Source organism: Chenopodium album, chromosome 15 (genome assembly GCF_948465745.1).
Source record: "Chenopodium album chromosome 15, dcCheAlbu1.1, whole genome shotgun sequence".
In the NCBI taxonomy this organism is placed as follows: domain Eukaryota; kingdom Viridiplantae; phylum Streptophyta; class Magnoliopsida; order Caryophyllales; family Amaranthaceae; genus Chenopodium; species Chenopodium album.
The window spans coordinates 9,160,225-9,180,735 of NC_137848.1; the positions used below are offsets into that span (position 1 = coordinate 9,160,225).

Sequence of the window (20,511 nt, forward strand, 5' to 3'; positions counted from 1 at the left end):
TGTAAGGGACCCTATTATCAAACACGGTAAGAAGACTTGAAGTCAACTTTTTTGTTGTTAAGGGAAAGACTTGAAGTCAACTTAATTAGTGAGCAAATAAGCCTTTTGTATGGAAACTACGTAGTAGCCGCGTAATGTCCGAAATGTTAAGTCAGTACATTTATGTTAAAAATGATTAATATTGGAGGGGATTAAAAAAAAAAGTGTTGTATGTGGCTAGTCATACAGTGTGTCTAAATATAATCCCACGAAGGTCGAGTTTGATTGCATGACCAGTTCGGTTGCTACAACGGATGTCACGCCATTGACAACAATTTTTTTTTATCATCATCATCTCCCCAAGAAGACAGCCGGCCGCAATGATTGACTTGAATGCCCTCTTTGAATTTCAGCAAAGCTTTTCTCTCTTTCTCAATACACATGATGTTGTTGTAGTGGCTGCTAAGGGTATCATGTATCAAGCCCATGAGCAACACAACTACGTAGGAAAATAGTAAAAACCAAGAAAGGAGGAGTTGATTAGAATTCATTGTCAGCCAACTTTGGTTAGATCAATGAATGTATGAGAGTGAAAGGAATTTGTAGTGGACTTAAAAGTTCTTGTTCCAAGGAAAGTTTTTAGTCATAATGTATCAACTTGGATTAGTAGAAATGGCCTAAAAAATTCTTAAACAGATCTAACTTTTTTTTTTTTTTTTGAAGACTTAAACAGATCTAACTCATAAGTTATTTATTTCCAAATAACAGTCTCACTAAAATGCACCCATCCATGTTAATAGACGAGATTAAAAGTGTTAAAACCGATTTGATCCGAAATCGATCAATAAAAACCGATCCGACCCAATCGATCCACAACTTCGTAACTTGTTACCTGACTTTATTTTGACTCATTTTGGGGGTAATGAACCCTGAAATCATAACGGGATATTTTTTGGCATGCATATTGAAAAAATAAAATTAAAATTTAATACACTGGTTCTGGCAAGAATTGTGGCCGAAAATCTTACTAAGGCACGCTTTGCACCCAACTCATTAGTTTGTGGTGTTTTGGCTACTACGCAAAGTATAAGGTTATGTCCCTTAAAAAAAATAAAGTGCGATGCACTAAGGGGTGCACCCAAGCCATAATTTAGAGTGTTGAGGTCAATTTGTCCTTTTATTTATTATTTATCTTCCTTAATATTATTTTGTCTTCAAATACATAACGTAAACGAACTTTGTAAATTTTGTAAATAATCACTCCTCAAAATACCATATTTAGAAGTAATCACCCTTTTTCAATATTTCATAATACCACCATGCACTAAACATAAAAATAAAAAAAGTTAGATTTTACATCCACTTAACAAAAGTTTCATCAATATTTGTGTCAAAACTCGTTCTATCTATTAAGATCTGGGTGGTCATTTTAGCCCTTTTGTCAGATAATATAAACTCCTCAATCAGAGTGATTTCCATTGATCAATATTTATAGGGTTACAATGAGAAACCTAATCATATTAGGTAACTATAAGATATGTACAGATATCAAAGATAATCTTATACAAAATATATCCTAAACCTAAGATGAGAATATTCTATGGATATTCTCTATCACACCCCCGCAGTCGGAGAGGGAGAAAATCGGATGCTCAGACTGGATCTGAATCACGCATCAAGCGGTAAGGATAGTATGGTAACCCATGATCAAAAGAGAAGTAGTAGACATGTGCCGGTGATGACAATGATGAGAAGCAACAGCCACGACCTACATAGAGTAGAAATAAGCACTGTTAGGCCGGAGGAGAAGGAGAAGAGCCGAACACAGACTTGGGCTAAGTTGCAGATCCAGAGAAGAAGAAGCTAAGGGATCAAACCATCATCGGGAAGAAGACACTACACTACTACGTGAAATCACAGTTGAATAAAAACAAATAAAATAGCGCAAGAAAAGATTAAATTTCACCGCTTGAAATTAATCTCAAAAGAGAAACCCAGGTAGCAAGAATCAATACTCCACAAAGATTCCAAGTGCTGCAACAATAAGAGGAGCCAACTTGATAGCAAAAGAGATGTGCAAAAGTAGTTGACCTTATTCTGATATACGACCACCAAAACAAAATCTATGTGATTATGTGTAGAAAAACCAATGGGGCAATGTAAGAATCATTGTTGGTCATGAGGAGGTGGAAATAGAGTGCGGCACATGGAGAAGGTTGGCAGATGTGGTTACTGCCAGTAGTGGGAGGCGGTAGTGTATGCGATTGCCACCAATGATGGAGGCGGCTTTCGCGGTTGGTACTGTCGGTGGGAGGCGCAAGGTTACATAAAGATTTTAAAAAAAAACTTTGAGAAAAGGAAAAAAAAAATCTATATGTGTGTTTGCGGAAGCATAAAAAATTTGTGTATATCCCGCCAGTGGGTTTAATTTTCCAACCCACCGGCAGGGTGAGAATTTTTATATATGATCCCAAGATCTCACCTAAGCTGTGATACCATGTCAGATTTCGGGAAAACTCCTCGATTAGAGTGATTTCCATTGATCAATATTTATAGGGTTACAATGAGAAACCTAATCATATTAGGTAACTATAAGATATGTACAGATATCAAAGATAATCTTATACAAAATATATCCTAAACCTAAGATGAGAATATTCTATGGATATTCTCTATCACCTTTAAATTAAATTTAAAATTAGAATGAGAAAATTATTATTGGAAATGTCTCGTTTTAAATTCCATGTTAATATATAATTACCTCGGCATGCTTAAACACAAAATAAGGCATTTTCTATATCGTGTTTCAATTTAACCTCAAATTAAATGCCTCAAAACACTTTTTTTTTTTTAGGTATTGAAATCTAACTTTTTTTATTTTAAGAGGTGTCTTGGTGTATTAAAATATTGAAAAAGGGTAGATTTTTAATTACTCCGATCCGTGTTTTTAATTGTTATACTTTGAATGCCACATAATTGTAGACAATATAACCGACCTAAATAAAATAATAGGTGAATGGAGTAGTTGAAATATAAAAAAGTTGTAAAAGAAAGATAGTTTATATAGATAATAGTTTATTGAAAAGTAATGAATATGAGCAAAAGAAACTGTTTCTGGAAACAGAATGCTCCTGGGAGTCTTAGGGTAATAAGGGTAATCAAGATGTCCTAGAGCTATGTCCAATGATTGTCCGAATGTCCCTCAGCTATGTCTTGCTGTCCGAGAGCTAGGCCTGCAAAAGAGAAAGAAGGTTAACTGCCCCGGGGGTGTGACCCGGGAAAGCCCCTCCGATGCTTAAGTCAGCGAATGTACTTTCTAGAGAGAGAAAGTAGAGAGAGAATATTAGAGAATTAGGAAAAAGTTACCATCATCAATGATTGGAGAGCTATTTATAGATGTACTTTCAGGTGGCAGAAGTTGTACTTAATTGGATAGATTAGGGGTAAATCCGTACTTTGCTCTGACTAATGATGGGCTGGATCATGGAGGGGTATTTTCGTAATTCCGGGTCACTGGGCTTAGGACAATGGACTAGGCCCAAACATTTAGCCCCACGCGTGATGTGGGAACGAGATCGCATGAAGTTCGGATATCACGCAGAATATAGATGAGAGAAGTTGTCACATATGCTGAAGTAAATCCCGAGGCGTACCTGAGGGCTAAAACGAACCCCAAGGGTATCCGAGGGCTAAAAAGAGCCCCAAGCGACTTGCAAGGGTACCAGCCCCAAGCAATGCATAGAAGGTACTTTAATTCAGATGATTGAGCAGTTTTGAGGGCTAAGCCTGATGATGGCTTAGGGGTAACCGATGAAATTTCCATTTTCAGAATATTTTCTTCAGGTTGAGCTCCATGTATTTTGCTGAAGGCATGTCTTATCTCCATTTTTAATGAGCTAGGGATTTCTAGAGACAATCTGATGATGATTCCCTGCTAACTGGTAATTAAACTTAATCCTTCAATGGTGACTTTCTGGGATCAAGGATCACTTAGGCCCATTTGAACCAGGGTTTTTAGGAATTGTCATCTCCTTAGCTTTGAACATATGAACTCCCCCTTCACACTACTTGTTTTTCATTTCTCATTTGCCTTAGAGAAAATTCTTAAAAATTCTCCCAACTTTCTCCCAAGTTCTTGAGAGTTTGAGTGTTCAAGTCACATCAATCGGTGTTCATCGGCTAGGGGTGTTATAATTGGTTTTTCGAATTTTGGGGTTTGTGTTTAATTTTTGAGGGGGTTTTCCTGGTACTGCCGAGTGATGTGAGGGAGAGCCGAGGGCTGAGGGGGTGTCCTGCATTACTTTCTGGGTGTCCGGCGCACCGAGGGGGTGCGTGGTGCGCGGCGTGCGGAGGGCAGCCCGGGGTTAGGAGAGAAATACGGGTGGGAGGTGTGATAAGGGAGAGAGGCTGAAAGAGAGAGTCGAAAGGGTTGAGGGCTGCTAGTGATGCGAGAGAGCCGAAAGGGTTGAGCATTCAGACCCTTAGGTATCCTTAGTTGAGGGAGGCGCGAAAGTGAGAGGAGCTGAGGCTTGCTCTTGGCCGAGAGGGTAGACGCATGTCCGAGGGGGTCATTGTGCTGCTGACGGGATTAGGCGTATGTGCCGAGGGGATAGCTGTACGGAGGCCGAGGGGGTTTCGGGTTTTACTCGGGTTTTGCCTTCGAGTTCTGTGTCAAAGGGGTGTGAGGCCGAGGGAGCTGCGGGCGCGTGCTGAGCGCTCGGCTAAGGTGAGAGAGGGATGTGAGGCCTGAAGGTTTTAATGTTGGCCGAAAGGGTGAGGGATAACGGCCTAGGGGTATTTCAGGCCGAATGAGTGAGTGAGGAGAGAGAGAGCTGAGAAGAGCCGAGGGCTCGGCTGGGCTTGCTAGGCTGAGGGGGTCACCTATTGAGAATTCTTGTGAAAACCCAAGTAAAGTGAAAGCGGAGGGATGTGCTCGGTTAGCTCGATCATGCCGAGGAGAGCGAAAGGTGCCGAGAGATGCCGAGGTGCGCGAGGGTGAGAGATGTTTGGGAGAGGAAACATAGTTGAGAGCTTTGGGTTTAACTTAGGCTTTGAGGTGAGGTAAGTCAAGGAGAGAGCTTAAGTGTTTTGGTTTTTACTTGGTGATTTTTTGTGCTGCTAGCCGAGAGGGTAGCTGCGCGCGTGAGATTTTTTGCGAGGCATGAGAGAGAGAAAGATTAGTGAGGCCGAAAGGGTTGATGGGCAGTGCCAAGAGGTTTTACTTCGGGTTTTTAAGTTTTTCCCCTTAGGAACATGTGAGTCAGGGCAATGCCGGAGAGAGAGAGAGAGTTTCTTGTGAGGTTTTACTTCGGCTTAGCTGGGTGTTACCCCGGGGTGAGGCAATATTGAGTGTGCTACCCCGGGGTGAGGGAGCAATATTGAGTGAGAGGGAGAGCTATACCCCGGGGTGAGGGAGTTATACCCCGGGGTGAGGGAGTATTGAGTGAGAGGGAGAGCTATACCCCAGGGTGAGGGAGTATTGAGTGAGAGGGAGAGCTATACCCCGGGGTGAGGGAGTATTGAGTGAGAGTGAGAAGAGGGCATGCTCTCTGGGGTGTTAAGGTAGTTTGATTGTCACCCCTAGGTGAGGGAGGAGTGAGCGAAGGTGAGAGGAGGGCATGCTCTCCGGGGTGTTGCTACCCCTAGATCTCGGCATTTTTGAAGTCCGAGAACTTTTGTACCCTAGCCGGAGGAACTTTGAGAATAAAAACCCAAGAAACTTTGTACCCCGGGGCGGAGGTGCTTTGACAACAAAACCAAGTGCTTCATACCCCTAGGCTGAGGTACTTTTAAGAACAAAACCACGTGCTTTATACCCCTAGGCGGAGGTACCTTGAGAAATAAACCAAATGCTTTAACCCCCAGGCGGAGGTATCTTGAGAAATAAACCAAGTGTCCTATACCCCCAGAAGGTAAAACTTTGAGAAATAAAAAGTCAAGAAGATTTATACCCCAAGTCGAGGTACTCTTTCAAAATAACCCCAAGAACTTTATACCTTTGGCGGAGGGAGACGATGTTGAGAGAGTGATTGAATAGCCCGAGCGGAGGGAGACCAAGATGAGAGAGTGATGAATAGGCTAAGCGGATAGAGGCCAAGCTGAGAGAGTGACTTAATAGGCCGAGCGGAGGGAGGCCAAGTTGAGAGAGTGATTGAATAGGCCGATCGGAGGGAGGCCAAGCTGAGAGAGTGATGAATAGGCCAAGCGGATAGAGGCCAAGTTGAGAGAGTGATTGAATAGGCCGAGCGAATGGAGGCCTAGATGAGAGAATAAATCAATAGGCCGAGTGGAGGGAGTAAAAAGCCAACTTTAGGCTGGGAGATGCCGATGGGCTTGACTTGTCATGTTGAGGCCTCCTCTAGGCCGAGGGCCTAGCTTCAAGTATCAAGAGCGTGCTCAAGCTGGGTCTATTAGCCAAGATCTCGGCATGCATTCTCTTTGCTAAAAATTACCCAAGGTTGAGGGGTGATATAGATAAGCCGGGAGCTGAGCCTTAGATAGCGACGTTGAGTGCCTGGGGTATGCCTTGTTTTTGAGTTTGTCACAAACCCAAGATAATTATTTTTCTCCTAATTGAAGCTTGATGATTATTTCTAACTTTTGAATTTTGTTGATGTTGTAGAAGCTAGTCCCCGGGGTGCACTTGATGAGAGGTATGCTATTCCAATCATAGGGATAAGCTAGGGACGGAGAAGTACATTATCCCCAATCTTGAGATAGATTGAGGGCTAAACGAGCCCCTTGTTATATATGTATGAGAGCTAGACTATCCCAACTTTTAGGATAGGCCGAGGAGAAGTACGTTATCCCAAATCTTGAGATAGGTTGAGGGCTAAACGAGCCCCTTGTTATATATGTATGAGAGCTAGGCTATCCCAACTTTTAGGATAGGCCGAGGAGAAGTACGTTATCCCAAATCTTGAGATAGTTTGAGGGCTAAACGAGCCCCTTGTTTTATATGTATGAGATGTAGGTTATCCCAACTTTTGGGATAGGCCGAGGGTTGAACGAACCCTAAGTTTTAGATGTATAAGAGGTAGGCTATCCCAACTTTTGGGATAGGATGAGGGGCTAATGGAGCCCAAAGTTAAAGATGTATGAGAGCTGGGGTATCCCGTCTTTTAGGATAGGCTGAGGGCTAAACGAGCCATTTTTTATTTAAGCGATTCGCCAGGACACTATCTCAAACATTGAGTATAAGCTAGCATCTTGCCCCAAACATTGGAACAAATTTGTTATTGATAACGTTAGTTAGCGACCCGGGGTGTCTTGTACAAAGGATGGCCCGGTGCTTTTTGAGAAGATAATGAACTCCCGAGATTTTAGAGCTTTAGGAAGCTATGTAGATAACCAACCCGAAAAATGAAAATGATGCACTATTAAAATAAATATCTTCTAGTATAAGCTCTTATTGCCCCTAGGGCATCATTGTCATTTGAGAAGTTGCTCAGACACAACGTCTTAAGTCCGCATTCCAAGCATATCGGTTGCAGGCTCCAACTTGTAGATATTCATGATAGATGGGGAAGGATAGCTGAGGACCTTTCTATTTGGAACTTGTGAGTGGAAGACCCTCGAGTGAATGACCTCCTTGATCTTGTAAAGTTCATCTTTAAGAGGGATGCTTGCACCTTAGCATTACTCTTAGCTAGGCATGTTAAGTCGGCTTGGCATGCCGAGGGCTTGATAGAAGCATATCCCTCGGCTAGGCATGTCGAGGGGATGATAGAAGCATAGCCCTCGGCTAGGCATGCCAAGGAGACGATAGAGGCATAGCCCTCGACAAGGCATGCCGAGGAGGTTGATAGAAGAATAGCCCCCGGCTAAGCATGCTGAGGAGATAATGGAAGCATAACCTTCAACGGCGGTTGAAAGAAGCATATCCCTAGGCTAGACATGCCGAGGAGATGGTAGAGGCATAACCCTCGACTAGGCATGTCGAGACCCTCGGCTAAGCATGATGAGAATATGATAGAATCTTGCCGAGGAGATAATAGAAGCATAGCCCTTGGCTAGGTATGCCAAGGAGACGATAGAGGCATAGCCCTCGACAAGGCATGCCGAGGAGGTTGATAGAAGAATAGCCCCCGGCTAAGCATGCTGAGGAGATAATGGAAGCATAGCCTTCAACGGCGGTTGAAAGAAGCATATCCCTAGGCTAGACATGCCGAGGAGATGGTAGAGGCATAACCCTCGACTAGGCATGTCGAGACCCTCGGCTAAGCATGATGAGAATATGATAGAATCTTGCCGAGGAGATAATAGAAGCATAGCCCTCGGCTAGGTATGCCAAGGAGACGATAGAGGCATATCCCTCGGCTAGGCATACCGAGGAGGTTGATAGAAGAATAGCCCCCGGCTAAGCATGCTGAGGAGATAATGGAAGCATAGCCTTCAACGGCGGTTGATATAAGCATATCCCTAGGCTAAGCATGTCGAGGAGATGATAGAGGCATAACCCTCGACTAGGCATGCCGAGGAGGTTGATAGATGCATATCCCTCGGCTAAGCATGCTGAAGAGATAATGGAAGCATAGCTTTCAACGGCGGTTGATATAAGCATATCCCTAGGCTAAGCATGTCGAGGAGATGATAGAGGCATAGCCTTTGGCTAGGCATGCCGAGGAGATGATAGAAGCATAACCCTCAACTAGGCATGCCGAGATGGTTAAAGGAAGCATATCCCCCGGCTTGGCATACCGAGGAGATGATAAAGTCATAACCCTCGGCTAGGCATGTCGAGAAGGCCGAGGAGATAATAGAGGCATAACCCTCAACTAGGCATGCCGAGATGGTTAATAGAAGCATATCCCCCGACTGGGCATATCGAGGAGATGATAGCTAGAGGCATAGCCCTCGGTTAGGCATGCCGAGGCGGTTGATAGAAGCATGGCCTTCGGCTAGGTATGTAAGGGAGTAGCCAGGCAAGCCGAGGGGATATGCTGGCAGGCCGAGGGGGTATGCTTGCAGGCCGAGGGGGTATGCTGGCAGGCCGAGGGGGTAGCCAGGCAGGCCGAGAGGGTATGCTGACAGGCCGAGGGGGTACCCAGGCAAGCCGAGAGGGTATGCTGACATGCCTAGGGGGTAGCCAGGCAGGCCGAGGGGGTATGCTGGCATGCCCAGGGGGCAGCCAGGCAAGCCGAGGGGATATGCTGGCATGCCCAGGGGATAGCCAGGCAAGCCGAGGGCCTTGATGTTCGGTGGGGCATGCCGAGAGCCTAATGTAGACTAGCTGGGGGCTCGGCTTGCCCATGATTCTTGAATTGTTCATTTCATTTGAGTGAGTTGTAAAATGATGAGAGCTTAGCTTGTATAAGGGTTTGCCTCTAATATTTTCCTCGACTTCATGCCTATGCCAAGCTGGGAGATTCGGAGCTTCTCTAGTAGCATCTTGATATGTGCTGCGGGGACGCCTAGTGTTCACCATGACTTTTTGTTAGCAATCCCCACAGACGGCGCCACCTGTTTCTGGAAACAGAATGCTCCTGGGAGTCTTAGGGTAATAAGGGTAATCAAGATGTCCTAGAGCTATGTCCAATGATTGTCCGAATGTCCCTCGGCTATGTCTTGCTGTCCGAGAGCTAGGCCTGCAAAAGAGAAAGAAGGTTAACGGCCCCGGGGGTGTGACCCGGGAAAGCCCCTCCGATGCTTAAGTCAGCGAATGTACTTTCTAGAGAGAGAAAGTAGAGAGAGAAGATTAGAGAATTAGGAAAAAGTTACCATCATCAATGATTGGAGAGCTATTTATAGATGTACTTTCAGGTGGCAGAAGTTGTACTTAATTGGATAGATTAGGGGTAAATCCGTACTTTGCTCTGACTAATGATGGGCTGGATCATGGAGGGGTATTTTCGTAATTCCGGGTCACTGGGCTTAGGACAATGGACTAGGCCCAAACAGAAACCATAATAAAAAAAAATAGTAGTATTAGGTTTGGCCGTTTGGGTGGGGATCATTAGAGATATAATTTTATAACGTAGTTTTTTGCCAACAAAGAAAGTGTAACACTTAAACAAACACAGCTATATTTGATAAGTTTAACAATTAAAAAATACAGAGAGAGCACACATTTTCCTTATTTTAAATTTTGTGATCAAAATTGGACCAAAGTTCTCATAGAATTTTTTTTTTTTTTTTTTTTTTATTTTTTTTTTTTTTGGTGTTTAGAGAGTCATCACAAGGACAAAGATGAGAATCGATCCCAAGATCTTCTGAAATTGGAAGGGGAGCATTAACCACTTGAGCTATCCCTCACTCTCATAGATAAAACATAGTGATGTGAGCTTATTCTTTTACTCCCTCAGCTCCATTCATTATTTGAATGCATTACTTGTTTTTTTTTTTTTTTTTTTTTTTTTTTTAGTAACTTTATATTACATTTAATTATTTATTTCTCTTTCCTAATTTAAAGCCCTGCTCAAAATATTTTTTCCATTTTTTTCTTTTTCATGGCCTCTACGTTACGTTAAATAAATAAACAAAAAAATATAAAAAAAAAAAAAGAAAAAAAAAACCTTGCACTAGCCTTGGTTCTTGTAAAAAAATAATTAAAAAAAATTAGTTTCTTTACTTATTATCTATGTAACGGTCCTAATTGTACTTTTATTTAAATAAATTAATCATCTATTTTTCCACCAGCAAAGTGTAATATAAAGGCAAACTAATTACTCCCTCCGTTCTTGAAAGTTTGACTCACTTTGTATTCGCACGGTCTCCAATGAACATATTTGACAATTAATTTTAAAAAATTGACATTTGAAAGATCTATCATTAGGGTATCTAATAAGATCAAACTTGTTAATTTATTTTTGATTGTATAAATCATAAAAATATGATTAATTTATTTTATTTTGACTACATGAATAATTAATGAGTTGAACCTTCATGAACAAAGGTAATATATTAAAACACTGTGTAAATACAAGTGATGCATTGAAAAAATATAAGCATTAAATTTAAACTTGAAAATCGTAAAAAGTTAAGAAATCATAAAAATATAAACACTAATTACACTAATTTACACGTATTTTTGTCGTGAATTCATAATTTTATACAATGTTCAAGAGTGTATTTAATCTTATATATGCTCCCTCTGTCCTCAAATGATAGTCTCTTATGGGCAATTTTAATCTTTTTTTTATTTTTATTTTTTTTTTTGATGCGAACCTCTTATATTTTTTTTTCAATAATATTTTTTTACAAGTCTTTCCATCAAAAACATTTTTTTTTCAATAAAAAGAAGTTGACTTCAAGTCTTCTTACTGCATTTCAAATGTTTCGTTGTTTATGATGGGGCCGACCTTTTCACATTGGAAATTTCGGGTATTATTTCCCTAGAGAACCTAATGACTAACACTCCACTAATGTATAATAGGCTTATAGCTAATATTTTATATATTCCACATCTTCTGCGTATAAATAAAAGTGTCATTTCATCCTATAATTTTGTCTCTACAATTAAGGTTATGTTTACTTTAACTTAATTTCAGTTCAGCTCACTTCAACTCTAATCAGTTCAATCCAGCTACTAATTTCCTTCTCTCATAAAGTATTTATTTAAGCTATTTTCAGTTTAGTTAAGCTTCAATCAGTTCAATTCAACTCCAATCAACACATTTCAGTAAACGTGAACATGCCCTAAGTTAATTAGACTTTATTTATTTATTTTCTTACTCATAATGTTTTGTTAGGAAATAGACGGAATTGATTGATTTAGGTCATGTGTTTGATATGCTAGAAATATAGACAACAATATACTTTGTATAAAACATAAATATAATTTGAGAAATAAAGTAGAAAATAAATTTGGAGAATACACTGATATACGCGGTTCGGTTAAATTACACCTACGTTCACAGGGTAAAGGATACTATTTTCTTATTAGTTTTCATGGAAGATAACAAGAGATGAAATAAAGGAGATACAACACTCTACTCCATCTCACAAAATAACTCAGTGGAGTTACATATTGGCTTAGGCTAATCAATTTTTAGCACTTCTAATTTTCCACCCAATGACTTCTTATAAGAAAACCCTAAAGAAACCCTAATTTATTCCCCAAGGAATACCATTAGTAGTCATCATAAACAAACCCAAAATTAGGAAGCAAAAACGTCTTCATTCGACTAGGCACGAACATGCTATGTAGGGCACGTCTGTGTCCCTTCCCCAGCTGCGATAATCTTTTGTAAAACGGTCATAACTTTTTCATTTCTTATCGGAATTGGGCATATGATATATATATCGTTGGAAAGATCTTAAAACAAGTTATAACCACCAACTTTAATCATCACTTTTGGCCGGTTTGGGAGATATGTGCGTTTGAAATTGTTAGTTTAGATGAACTACTACGAGAGGGGGGTGAATGGTAGTAGGTTCCAATCGTGAAACTTATGCGGAAATTAAAAACAAAACATAAAAGGAACTTAAAGAACACAACAAGTTTTACGAGGAAACCATCCAGTGCCTAGCTGGAAGTAAAACCTAGGCCCTTTTGAGACTTATAAACAAATTCCACTATAATAGGCAACTCTCCTAGTACAACCTATTACACAGACCTTTGCTTCGCAAGTTCCACCACGGACACTTGCCTATTTGATAGGCTACCTCCTACCAGACCTAAGACACTTCCTAGGACCCTTTTCTCCCTTTACTCAGGACACTTCTTAGGTGACCCAAGACACCTCTCAGGTTCCTTTCACTCACTGTGCACTCACAGTTACCACTTGAATTTTAGAGATTTCAAACTCATACACTCAAACGTGAATTTGTAGAGAATTCACAATCTCACCCCAAAACCCAAAATACTCAAACCCTTTTTCCCATTACAAGATCTCATCGAATAACTCTAAATACATATATATGAATAAAGAGATAAAACTAATATGTTGGACACTCGAGATCTGTCTGGAACTCACTGGACGTACTGTAATCAGAACCTGATAGGAACTTTGACCAAGAGGACTGGCTTAGCTTCATGGTGAAGGATAAAACCATTAAGCACGACCACTACACTTTGTCAGCCTCAACTTTGAATGAATACATATGAGCATATTTATAGTACACTCGAATTATTCATTTCATCTCGAAAAAGATAGATTTTCTGAAAAGATAAGTTTAAAAGATATTTTCTAAAAACCAGTTTTTCGAAAATATATCTTTTTGTTAGAAATTAAAATATGTCAATAATAATAAGATAAACTTAACATAAAATCAGATTTTATTCCAATCTTATCTTTTTGTTTAAAAATACTTTTTAAACAAAATAATCTTTTTCCAAAAGGGATTTATTAGAAGATAAATATCTTTATTCAGTAAAACCAAATCCCTAAAAGATATGCACATATTAGGTAAATATATATATCATTAAAACCGACTTTAACGACGTGCATACTTAAGTTCCTATTCGGTTCCTGAACTCTGACTGTCTCTGAGTTCCTGACAAGTCAGTTACTCTAATTTCATTGACTGTCTGGGGTTCACCTTGGTTATGTATAGACTTGTTCCAGACCAACTTTTATGTCCAACATACTTACATGAATCCTAGAGCAATATACTTCTATTTCTCTGTCTTTATGTTGCTTCTCTGAAACTCTTGTTCTGGAATCCTGTAGTCTTGATATATTCGGAATCTTAGGGTTTGCCCCAGCATTACACCGGAACCAGGTCGTTACAACCCGTTGCGAAGTTCCTGTTAAGAAACTTCTTGAAGTTCCATTTCTGGAACTCTTCTTCTAACTTTACTTGTATCCTCATGTATCTTCTAAAGTTCCTCTGTTTCAGTTCCTTCTTAAACTCCCAGAGTTTACTAAACCTGCAAACATCACAACACTAGAAAATCCTTATTAAATGGAAGTTTGCTCAATCATAACTATCATAAGGGTCAACAAGTTGCCCCTTTTTGAAGATGACAAACTGAGCAAACTTCTGAGGATAACAAAGTAAAGTAGAAGGTTAGTTTTTTTTATTTATAAAAACAATAAAGAAAACTAAACTAAATTAAAAGACTCCTACACATACATGACCTATATATGCATAGGATACTTACCTTATGAAGCTAACATATGCAAACACATATTTACATAGTTACCTTCATGGTTCCTTAGCCATCATCTGCTTATCAACCATAACACTTATCATTGTTCTTGTTCCTCTATTGCTTATTATATATTACTCAAGTTCCTTACATATATACCTATTATTACTCAGGTTCCTTGTACCCTGTTCCAAGCATAACTTGTTCTTTCTAGGCACAACTAAACAAACACGTTAGATAGATAACCATCATTAGTTTACAATCATCAAAACCTAATTACTCAACAGAAGTTGACCCTATGCTATCACACTAAATTTCAAGTCACAATTAACAGTTTTAAGATGAGATTGCTGAGAAGAATGGGTGTGCATAGATTTAGATTTGAATATTTATATAAAATTACAAAAATGTAGAAATATGATTTTCGATTTGTTATTATGGAGTATAATTTTCCAAGTTTCTGGAAACACAAAAAGTCATGCACAATTGCACATTATATATACAAAAAAATATGAGATTGAATTGAATATATTTCAGTAGTCAAAAATTTTGTACTTTGTACATGTTTTATTTAAAAAATATACAAATTCTCTACAAGAAAATGTCATTTTACCTATAAAACCATCTGTATGTTATTAAGGACGGCTCGCCATCGATAAAGTGTCATCAGAAGTTTGCTTGAGCATAACTCTATGTACTGTAAAAAGTTATATGGAACATATATAGGTGAAGGGATTACATTACGAATTTTGCATTTGTGACCTCTGAAATCGGAACACGTTACACATATATAGCTACACTCACATATATCTTGTTCAATATCTCATCTACTAACTGGAAGTGGAAGTAAGCGTATCTCCAAGAATGTTATTTTAAATCCAAGGTACCCGGCGCTAACATATAATCCTACGTAAAACTTATTAATTAGTATCACTGCCTGTTTATTTTAAATTCCTTCTACAGCAAACAAGTTGTGTGATAAAGTCTAAGTATGTGAGGTTTAACCTGTAACCAAGAGATTTTGGAAGATTGCATGTAATCAAATTGTTTGAGAGATCGAGATATCCAACAGACTAAAGGTTTCTCGTTGCATCACATCAGGATCGAACTTGACAGTAAGTTATCTCACAGCTTCAGAAATACAGGAGACTCTAAAATCCTACTTGCATCAGGAAGACATGCAAGAGATTGAAGCTATGTTTGCCTATTCCCTATTGCATTTGATCGAGCTATGAAACAGAACTTATATTGCCAATTGTAGTAGAAAATAGGACATTCAAGTTGATTGTTAGAGAGCGACATATACAAGCTAAGGTGAGTGCTGATCCCACTCTAGTTGAACAAGTGTGAGAAACTTTACAATATTTTGCTGATTATTTTTCTCAGAACTTAGTCTTATTAACTGCAAAATATGGTAAGAATCACATGAATTATACTCCGTATTACATTATAGATACATCACATTCTTCAGCTAGCTAAGCTGAGTTTCACCTTTTTTTTTTTTTTAACAGAAAAACAGGATTGTCAGCAAAGATTGCAGGACTAACATCCGGAGGGTTTTCCTCCATCCTGACCCTCAGTTCATTGTAAGCGAGGGAGTGCTGCTATATTACATATTCTAGGACAAGACGAGAAAAAACTGAACTCAAACTTACTATCCATGCTAAGAGTATCTAAAACAGAGGATTTTTCATTTTGTGCTCCCTGGTCAGAAGCTTGTATATAGGTAGGCCATGAGCAAAATAATTTTTTTTTTTTTAATTAAGATAAATTCTCCTTGTCAGCAAGGATTACATGACTAACATCTCAGTTCATTGTAAGCGAGAGAGGACTTACCAATGAAATGTGCAGCTCTATTACATAATCTAGTGCAGAAGGAGAAAGTACGGAGAGGACTTAGCAATGCTAAAGCATCTAAAACAAGAATCTGAACAGAGGACTTGATTTGTGCTCTCTGGAGAAGCTTGTATTAGGTAGGCCGTGAGCAAAATAAGTCGATTCCTCTAGCACCGAATCAGCCAGCTGCATATTTGTAATTATGTTACATTCGATACAATCATATTAAATTCATCATAGATACAGACATACAGTTAATACTTAATACTTAATAATATTCTGTCACAATCAACAAAAAAAATTGAAACAGGAAAGAATAAAGATTAAGAACTTACTGAATTTAAAGCCTCCTTTTAAATTTAGCAATTCTCAATGAAACCATGACATAGAACTTATCTTTCATGTCATCAAAAAACTGAAAAAAGGCATGTCTCCAAGATCTTTTGAGCACCAATGTTCCACAAACTCCCCAAAATCCTATGATAAATCCGAGCACCACACTTACGTACAACCCCAAAAAAAACATCTTGTCATCATCAGTGGTGTCATCCTGGGGAGTAGTATTATTTCCCCTCGTCGAGTTGTGCTGTGCTTGATCCCAAGAGCAATTCGAGAGAGGAGCTCCGCAAAGTTGAGGATTTCCAGCATATACTGAAGCATTAAAACCTTGAAGTTGAGTGCCCTTCGGGATTTCTCCAGAGAAGTGATTGCTTGACAAATCCAAGTTGCTGAGAGAACTCAAAGCAGTGATGCTTGCAGGGATTTCACCAGAGAGGTGGTTGTTTGACAAATCGAGAACTTCTAAAGCTGTCAATTGTCCAATTTCTGGTGTGATGCTTCCAGCCAAACTGTTTCTTGATAAGTTTAAGGAGACAAGACCTTGCAGTGCTGAAATTTCTGTGGGAATTTTGCCTTCCAACTTATTGTTTGAAAGATCAATGAGCTTGACTAGTCCTAAAAACTTCCCAAAGCTCCTTTCTATTTGTTTCCACATAATTATTGTAGCATCAGTGGTCTGAAAATACATATTGCCACTAGTGTCACGCACATAATCTTTTTTAAATGTTGGAATTAAATCAGTTGCACTTTGCATTGATGTAAGATTATGAATGCAATTTGGAATGGTTCCAGTAATTTGGTTGCCAGCGAGATCCAATATTTGCAGAGAGGCTATTTGGCAGAGGCTCAAAGGTATTTCTCCAGTAAAATTATTGCTTCCAAGGCTAAGAATGCTGAGGTATTTGTAACAATTCCCAATGCGTGGCGATATATTCCCAGTGAAAGAATTATGAGCAAGATCAAGAACAATCAGAAATGTGCAATTCTCTAATGCTTTTGGAAGTTCTCCCGAAAAACTATTGTTGCGCAAGTGCAACCACTCTAACTGATTCAAGTAACTAATTGAGGGTGGTATACCACCAAAAAAGTTATTGTTCTCTAAACGGAGGGTGGATAATTGGTCGAAATTCATCCAGCAATCTGGAAGTTTCCCGGACAACAAATTGTTTGAGAGATCAAGATTGTTTAGTTGTACTTTCTCTTTAGGACACAAAAAGAGAACGGGATCTGAAAACCTATTGTTATTCAAGTATAGTGAAGTAAGGTTTGTTGGAAATGCTGGTATTGCTCCTTCAATATTGTTATAACTCATATCTATAACAATCCCCAAATAAGAATAAAGTGTTATTGTGATTGAACTTTCAAACTTTGGAAGCACCCCATGAATCATATTATGAGACATATTAAGATAAATGAGCTTTGAAGGCAAAGTCAAAAAATTCGAAATGCTGCCTGAAATTCCAGCAGCAGAAATATCAAGAATCGAATAATTGTTTTGGCTCACAAGCCAGTTTGGAAAGATCGGTCCCAACCTGCAGGAACTTAAAAATATAATATCCAGCTGGAATGGAGGAACCCAATCATCTTCAATATCAAGCACCAGTGCTGGATTATTTGAAAGGTCTAACTCCGATAATCTTGAAAGATTTGAGAAATGGCTGCTAGAGAGAGTTACGTGCAGAGAGTTAAAAGAAAGATCCAAGTGATCGAGCATTGATAGTTGCCCCAAACGAGGACTGATGGTTCCATTTAAACGGTTATGATCAAGATGTAATTGTTGTAATGATGAAAATGTGTCAATCGTGTCTGGAATTGAACCCCAGATTTGATTATAACTTAGAGATAAATCCAGTAAGGACTTGTTTGCACATCCTGTTATTGCTTGGATTATGTTGGGAAGCTCATCGGTGATGTTGGCTTCGAACAAATGAAGCACTTGTAAGCTACACAAATTGCCGAGTATTTTAGGCAAACATGAGAAAGGGAAACTATATGATGAGAGGTCGAGATGTTGGAGAGACTGTAAGTTTGAAATTGTGTTTGGAATCAGACCTTGCAATTTATTGGAGGAAAGGTCTAGATACGAAAGAGCATGCATATTTCCAAGTGTGTTAGGAAGGGGACCTTCTAGTTGATTTTTAGAGAGATCTAGATATGAAAGATTAAGCAATTTCCCAAATGCGCTGGGAAATGGACCATCAAGTTGATTGTCACTGAGATCAACATATGCAAGATGAGTATCGATTCCACTCAAATTAAAAAGCCACTGGAATATTGATGTATCATTAAGACCATTTCCACCAAGATTAAGATATGAAAGAGTGGTTGTGGAGTTTTTGAACGAAAGTGGCCATGGAACTCTAGAGGGAAGAATACACAACTCTAACCGGAGAACCCTTAAGAATGGGAGGTTGTTCACGATGTTTAGCCACTCTATGACTCCACTGAGATCGATACGACCCAGGTCAATATGTCTTAACCGTTTTAGATGTGAGAGCCACGACAAGTTTTTTATATAGAGATTAAAATTGTCGTCCAACCAATGAGAAAGATCAAGAGAAATCAAGCGAGAAAGATTCCTGAGTTGGTGTGGAATTTCTCCACTAAATCCAGCATTGGATAGATTAAGGTATTTCAAATTTACAAGAGAACCAACAAAACGAGGGATGGGATAGGCTTGGAAATTATTGAGGCTAAGGTCCAAGTAACTTAGATGCGTCAAATTAACAAGGGAAGAACTCACTTTACCTCTCAAACAACGCTCTTCTAAAAAAAAAGTGTCAATGCCACGAAGGTCGAGCCTGATTACATGGCCAGTTCGGTTGTTACAACGGATGCCACGCCATTGACAACAGTTTTTGTTATCATCATTATCTCCCCAAGAAAACAGCAGCCCGCAACTATCGACTTGAATGCCCTCTTTGAATTTCAACAAAGCTTCTCTTTCTTTCTCAATACACATGATGTTGTTGTGGTAGTTGCTAATGGTATCAATCCCATGAGCAACACAAATGAAGTACGGAAATAGCAAAAAATAAGAAAGGAGGAGTTTATAAGAATTCATTGTCACTAAACTTTATTTTGGCTAGATCAATGAATGTATATGTACCAATGTACTCCGTGCTAAACGTATATAACTATGTACCAAATACCAATGTACTCCGTGCTAAACATATATGACTTTGAAACATTAATTAGTTTCTCCTAAATATTATAATTGCACTATGTAGAAATTATCATACTATGCTCACCGCTTCACATAAATGACAATGAAAGGAATTTGGAGTAGACTTAGAAACTTCTTGTTCAAAGGAAATTTTCAAATCATCATTTATTACTTTGGACAAGTAATGCATGCAGCGAGCCAAAAAATCCAACTCATCATTCACACCCTATGTTCCCAAACTTTAGTTTCAATTACCCCAAACTTTCTCTAAATTTCAGTCTCATTTCAACATTATTTATTTTTTTATGTACTTTTAATCAATCAAACCCAATCATCTTTCCGCTTAAAAAAAAAAAAAAAAAAAACAAACAACCATCTTTTGATTAAGGAAGGTATGGAGGCAAAACCTAGCTTGGGTCTTGGAAATTTTTAATGATCACATATAGCTAGGGGTGAGCAAAAATTCTGGGTACCCGAAATTGGAACTGGAATCGATCATTTAGAAACCGACGGATCCAAAATTGGAATTGGGCCCGGTGGTTCCAATTCCGGTAATAATTTAAGGACCTGGTTGCAACCGATTTCAATTCTAAATTTTTTGGAACCGAAACCGATTACCCAACATATATTAAACTAAATACATTTTTCGAAAAAATATATATGTTGAATGTAACTAATTAGTAAAATAAAAAAAAATAATATTAATATTTAACATAAATAAAATAGTTTAATGCATATAAAAAATATAAGTATTAAACGCTAAAATATTATGATTTGTAGTATATATTAACACCTACGTATATAAGTGGGTACCCAAAACCAATATCCGGTGGAACCAATTCCAATTCCTAAATTTTAAGACCCGGTTATACCGGTTCCAAATTTTAGGACCTAGTTCCAACCAATTTCGGTTCCGGATCTTAAAATTTTAACTGGGTACCCGGTTTGCTCACCCCCTACATATACAAACATTTGTTTCCTTCGAAAAAAATTACTACCTCTGTTACAGGTTATGTGCAACGATTTGACATAAAACAGAGAGGGAAAATGTCTAATCGTTGCACATAACCAATAACGGTGGTGGTACAAGATTTGCTATTGAAGTCTCCACATCGGTTTCGTTTAGAAAGTTCTACTCAACCACAAATTAAAGTCT

At 38.9% G+C, this 20,511-nt stretch overlaps 1 protein-coding gene across 1 annotated transcript; it reads right to left on the reverse strand.

The window, feature by feature from the left end:
* Positions 1–15,866: 15,866 nt before the first annotated feature.
* On the reverse strand, positions 15,867–19,253 carry LOC145580749 (receptor-like protein EIX2). Its single transcript, XM_081637862.1, has 3 exons — positions 18,386–19,253; positions 16,186–18,313; positions 15,867–16,036 (listed from the first exon to the last, which is right to left on the reverse strand). Exons 1-2 carry the CDS (start codon positions 19,251–19,253, stop codon positions 16,191–16,193), a joined length of 2,991 nt encoding a protein of 996 aa, XP_081493988.1. The 3' UTR covers positions 15,867–16,036; positions 16,186–16,190.
* Positions 19,254–20,511: the final 1,258 nt, after the last annotated feature.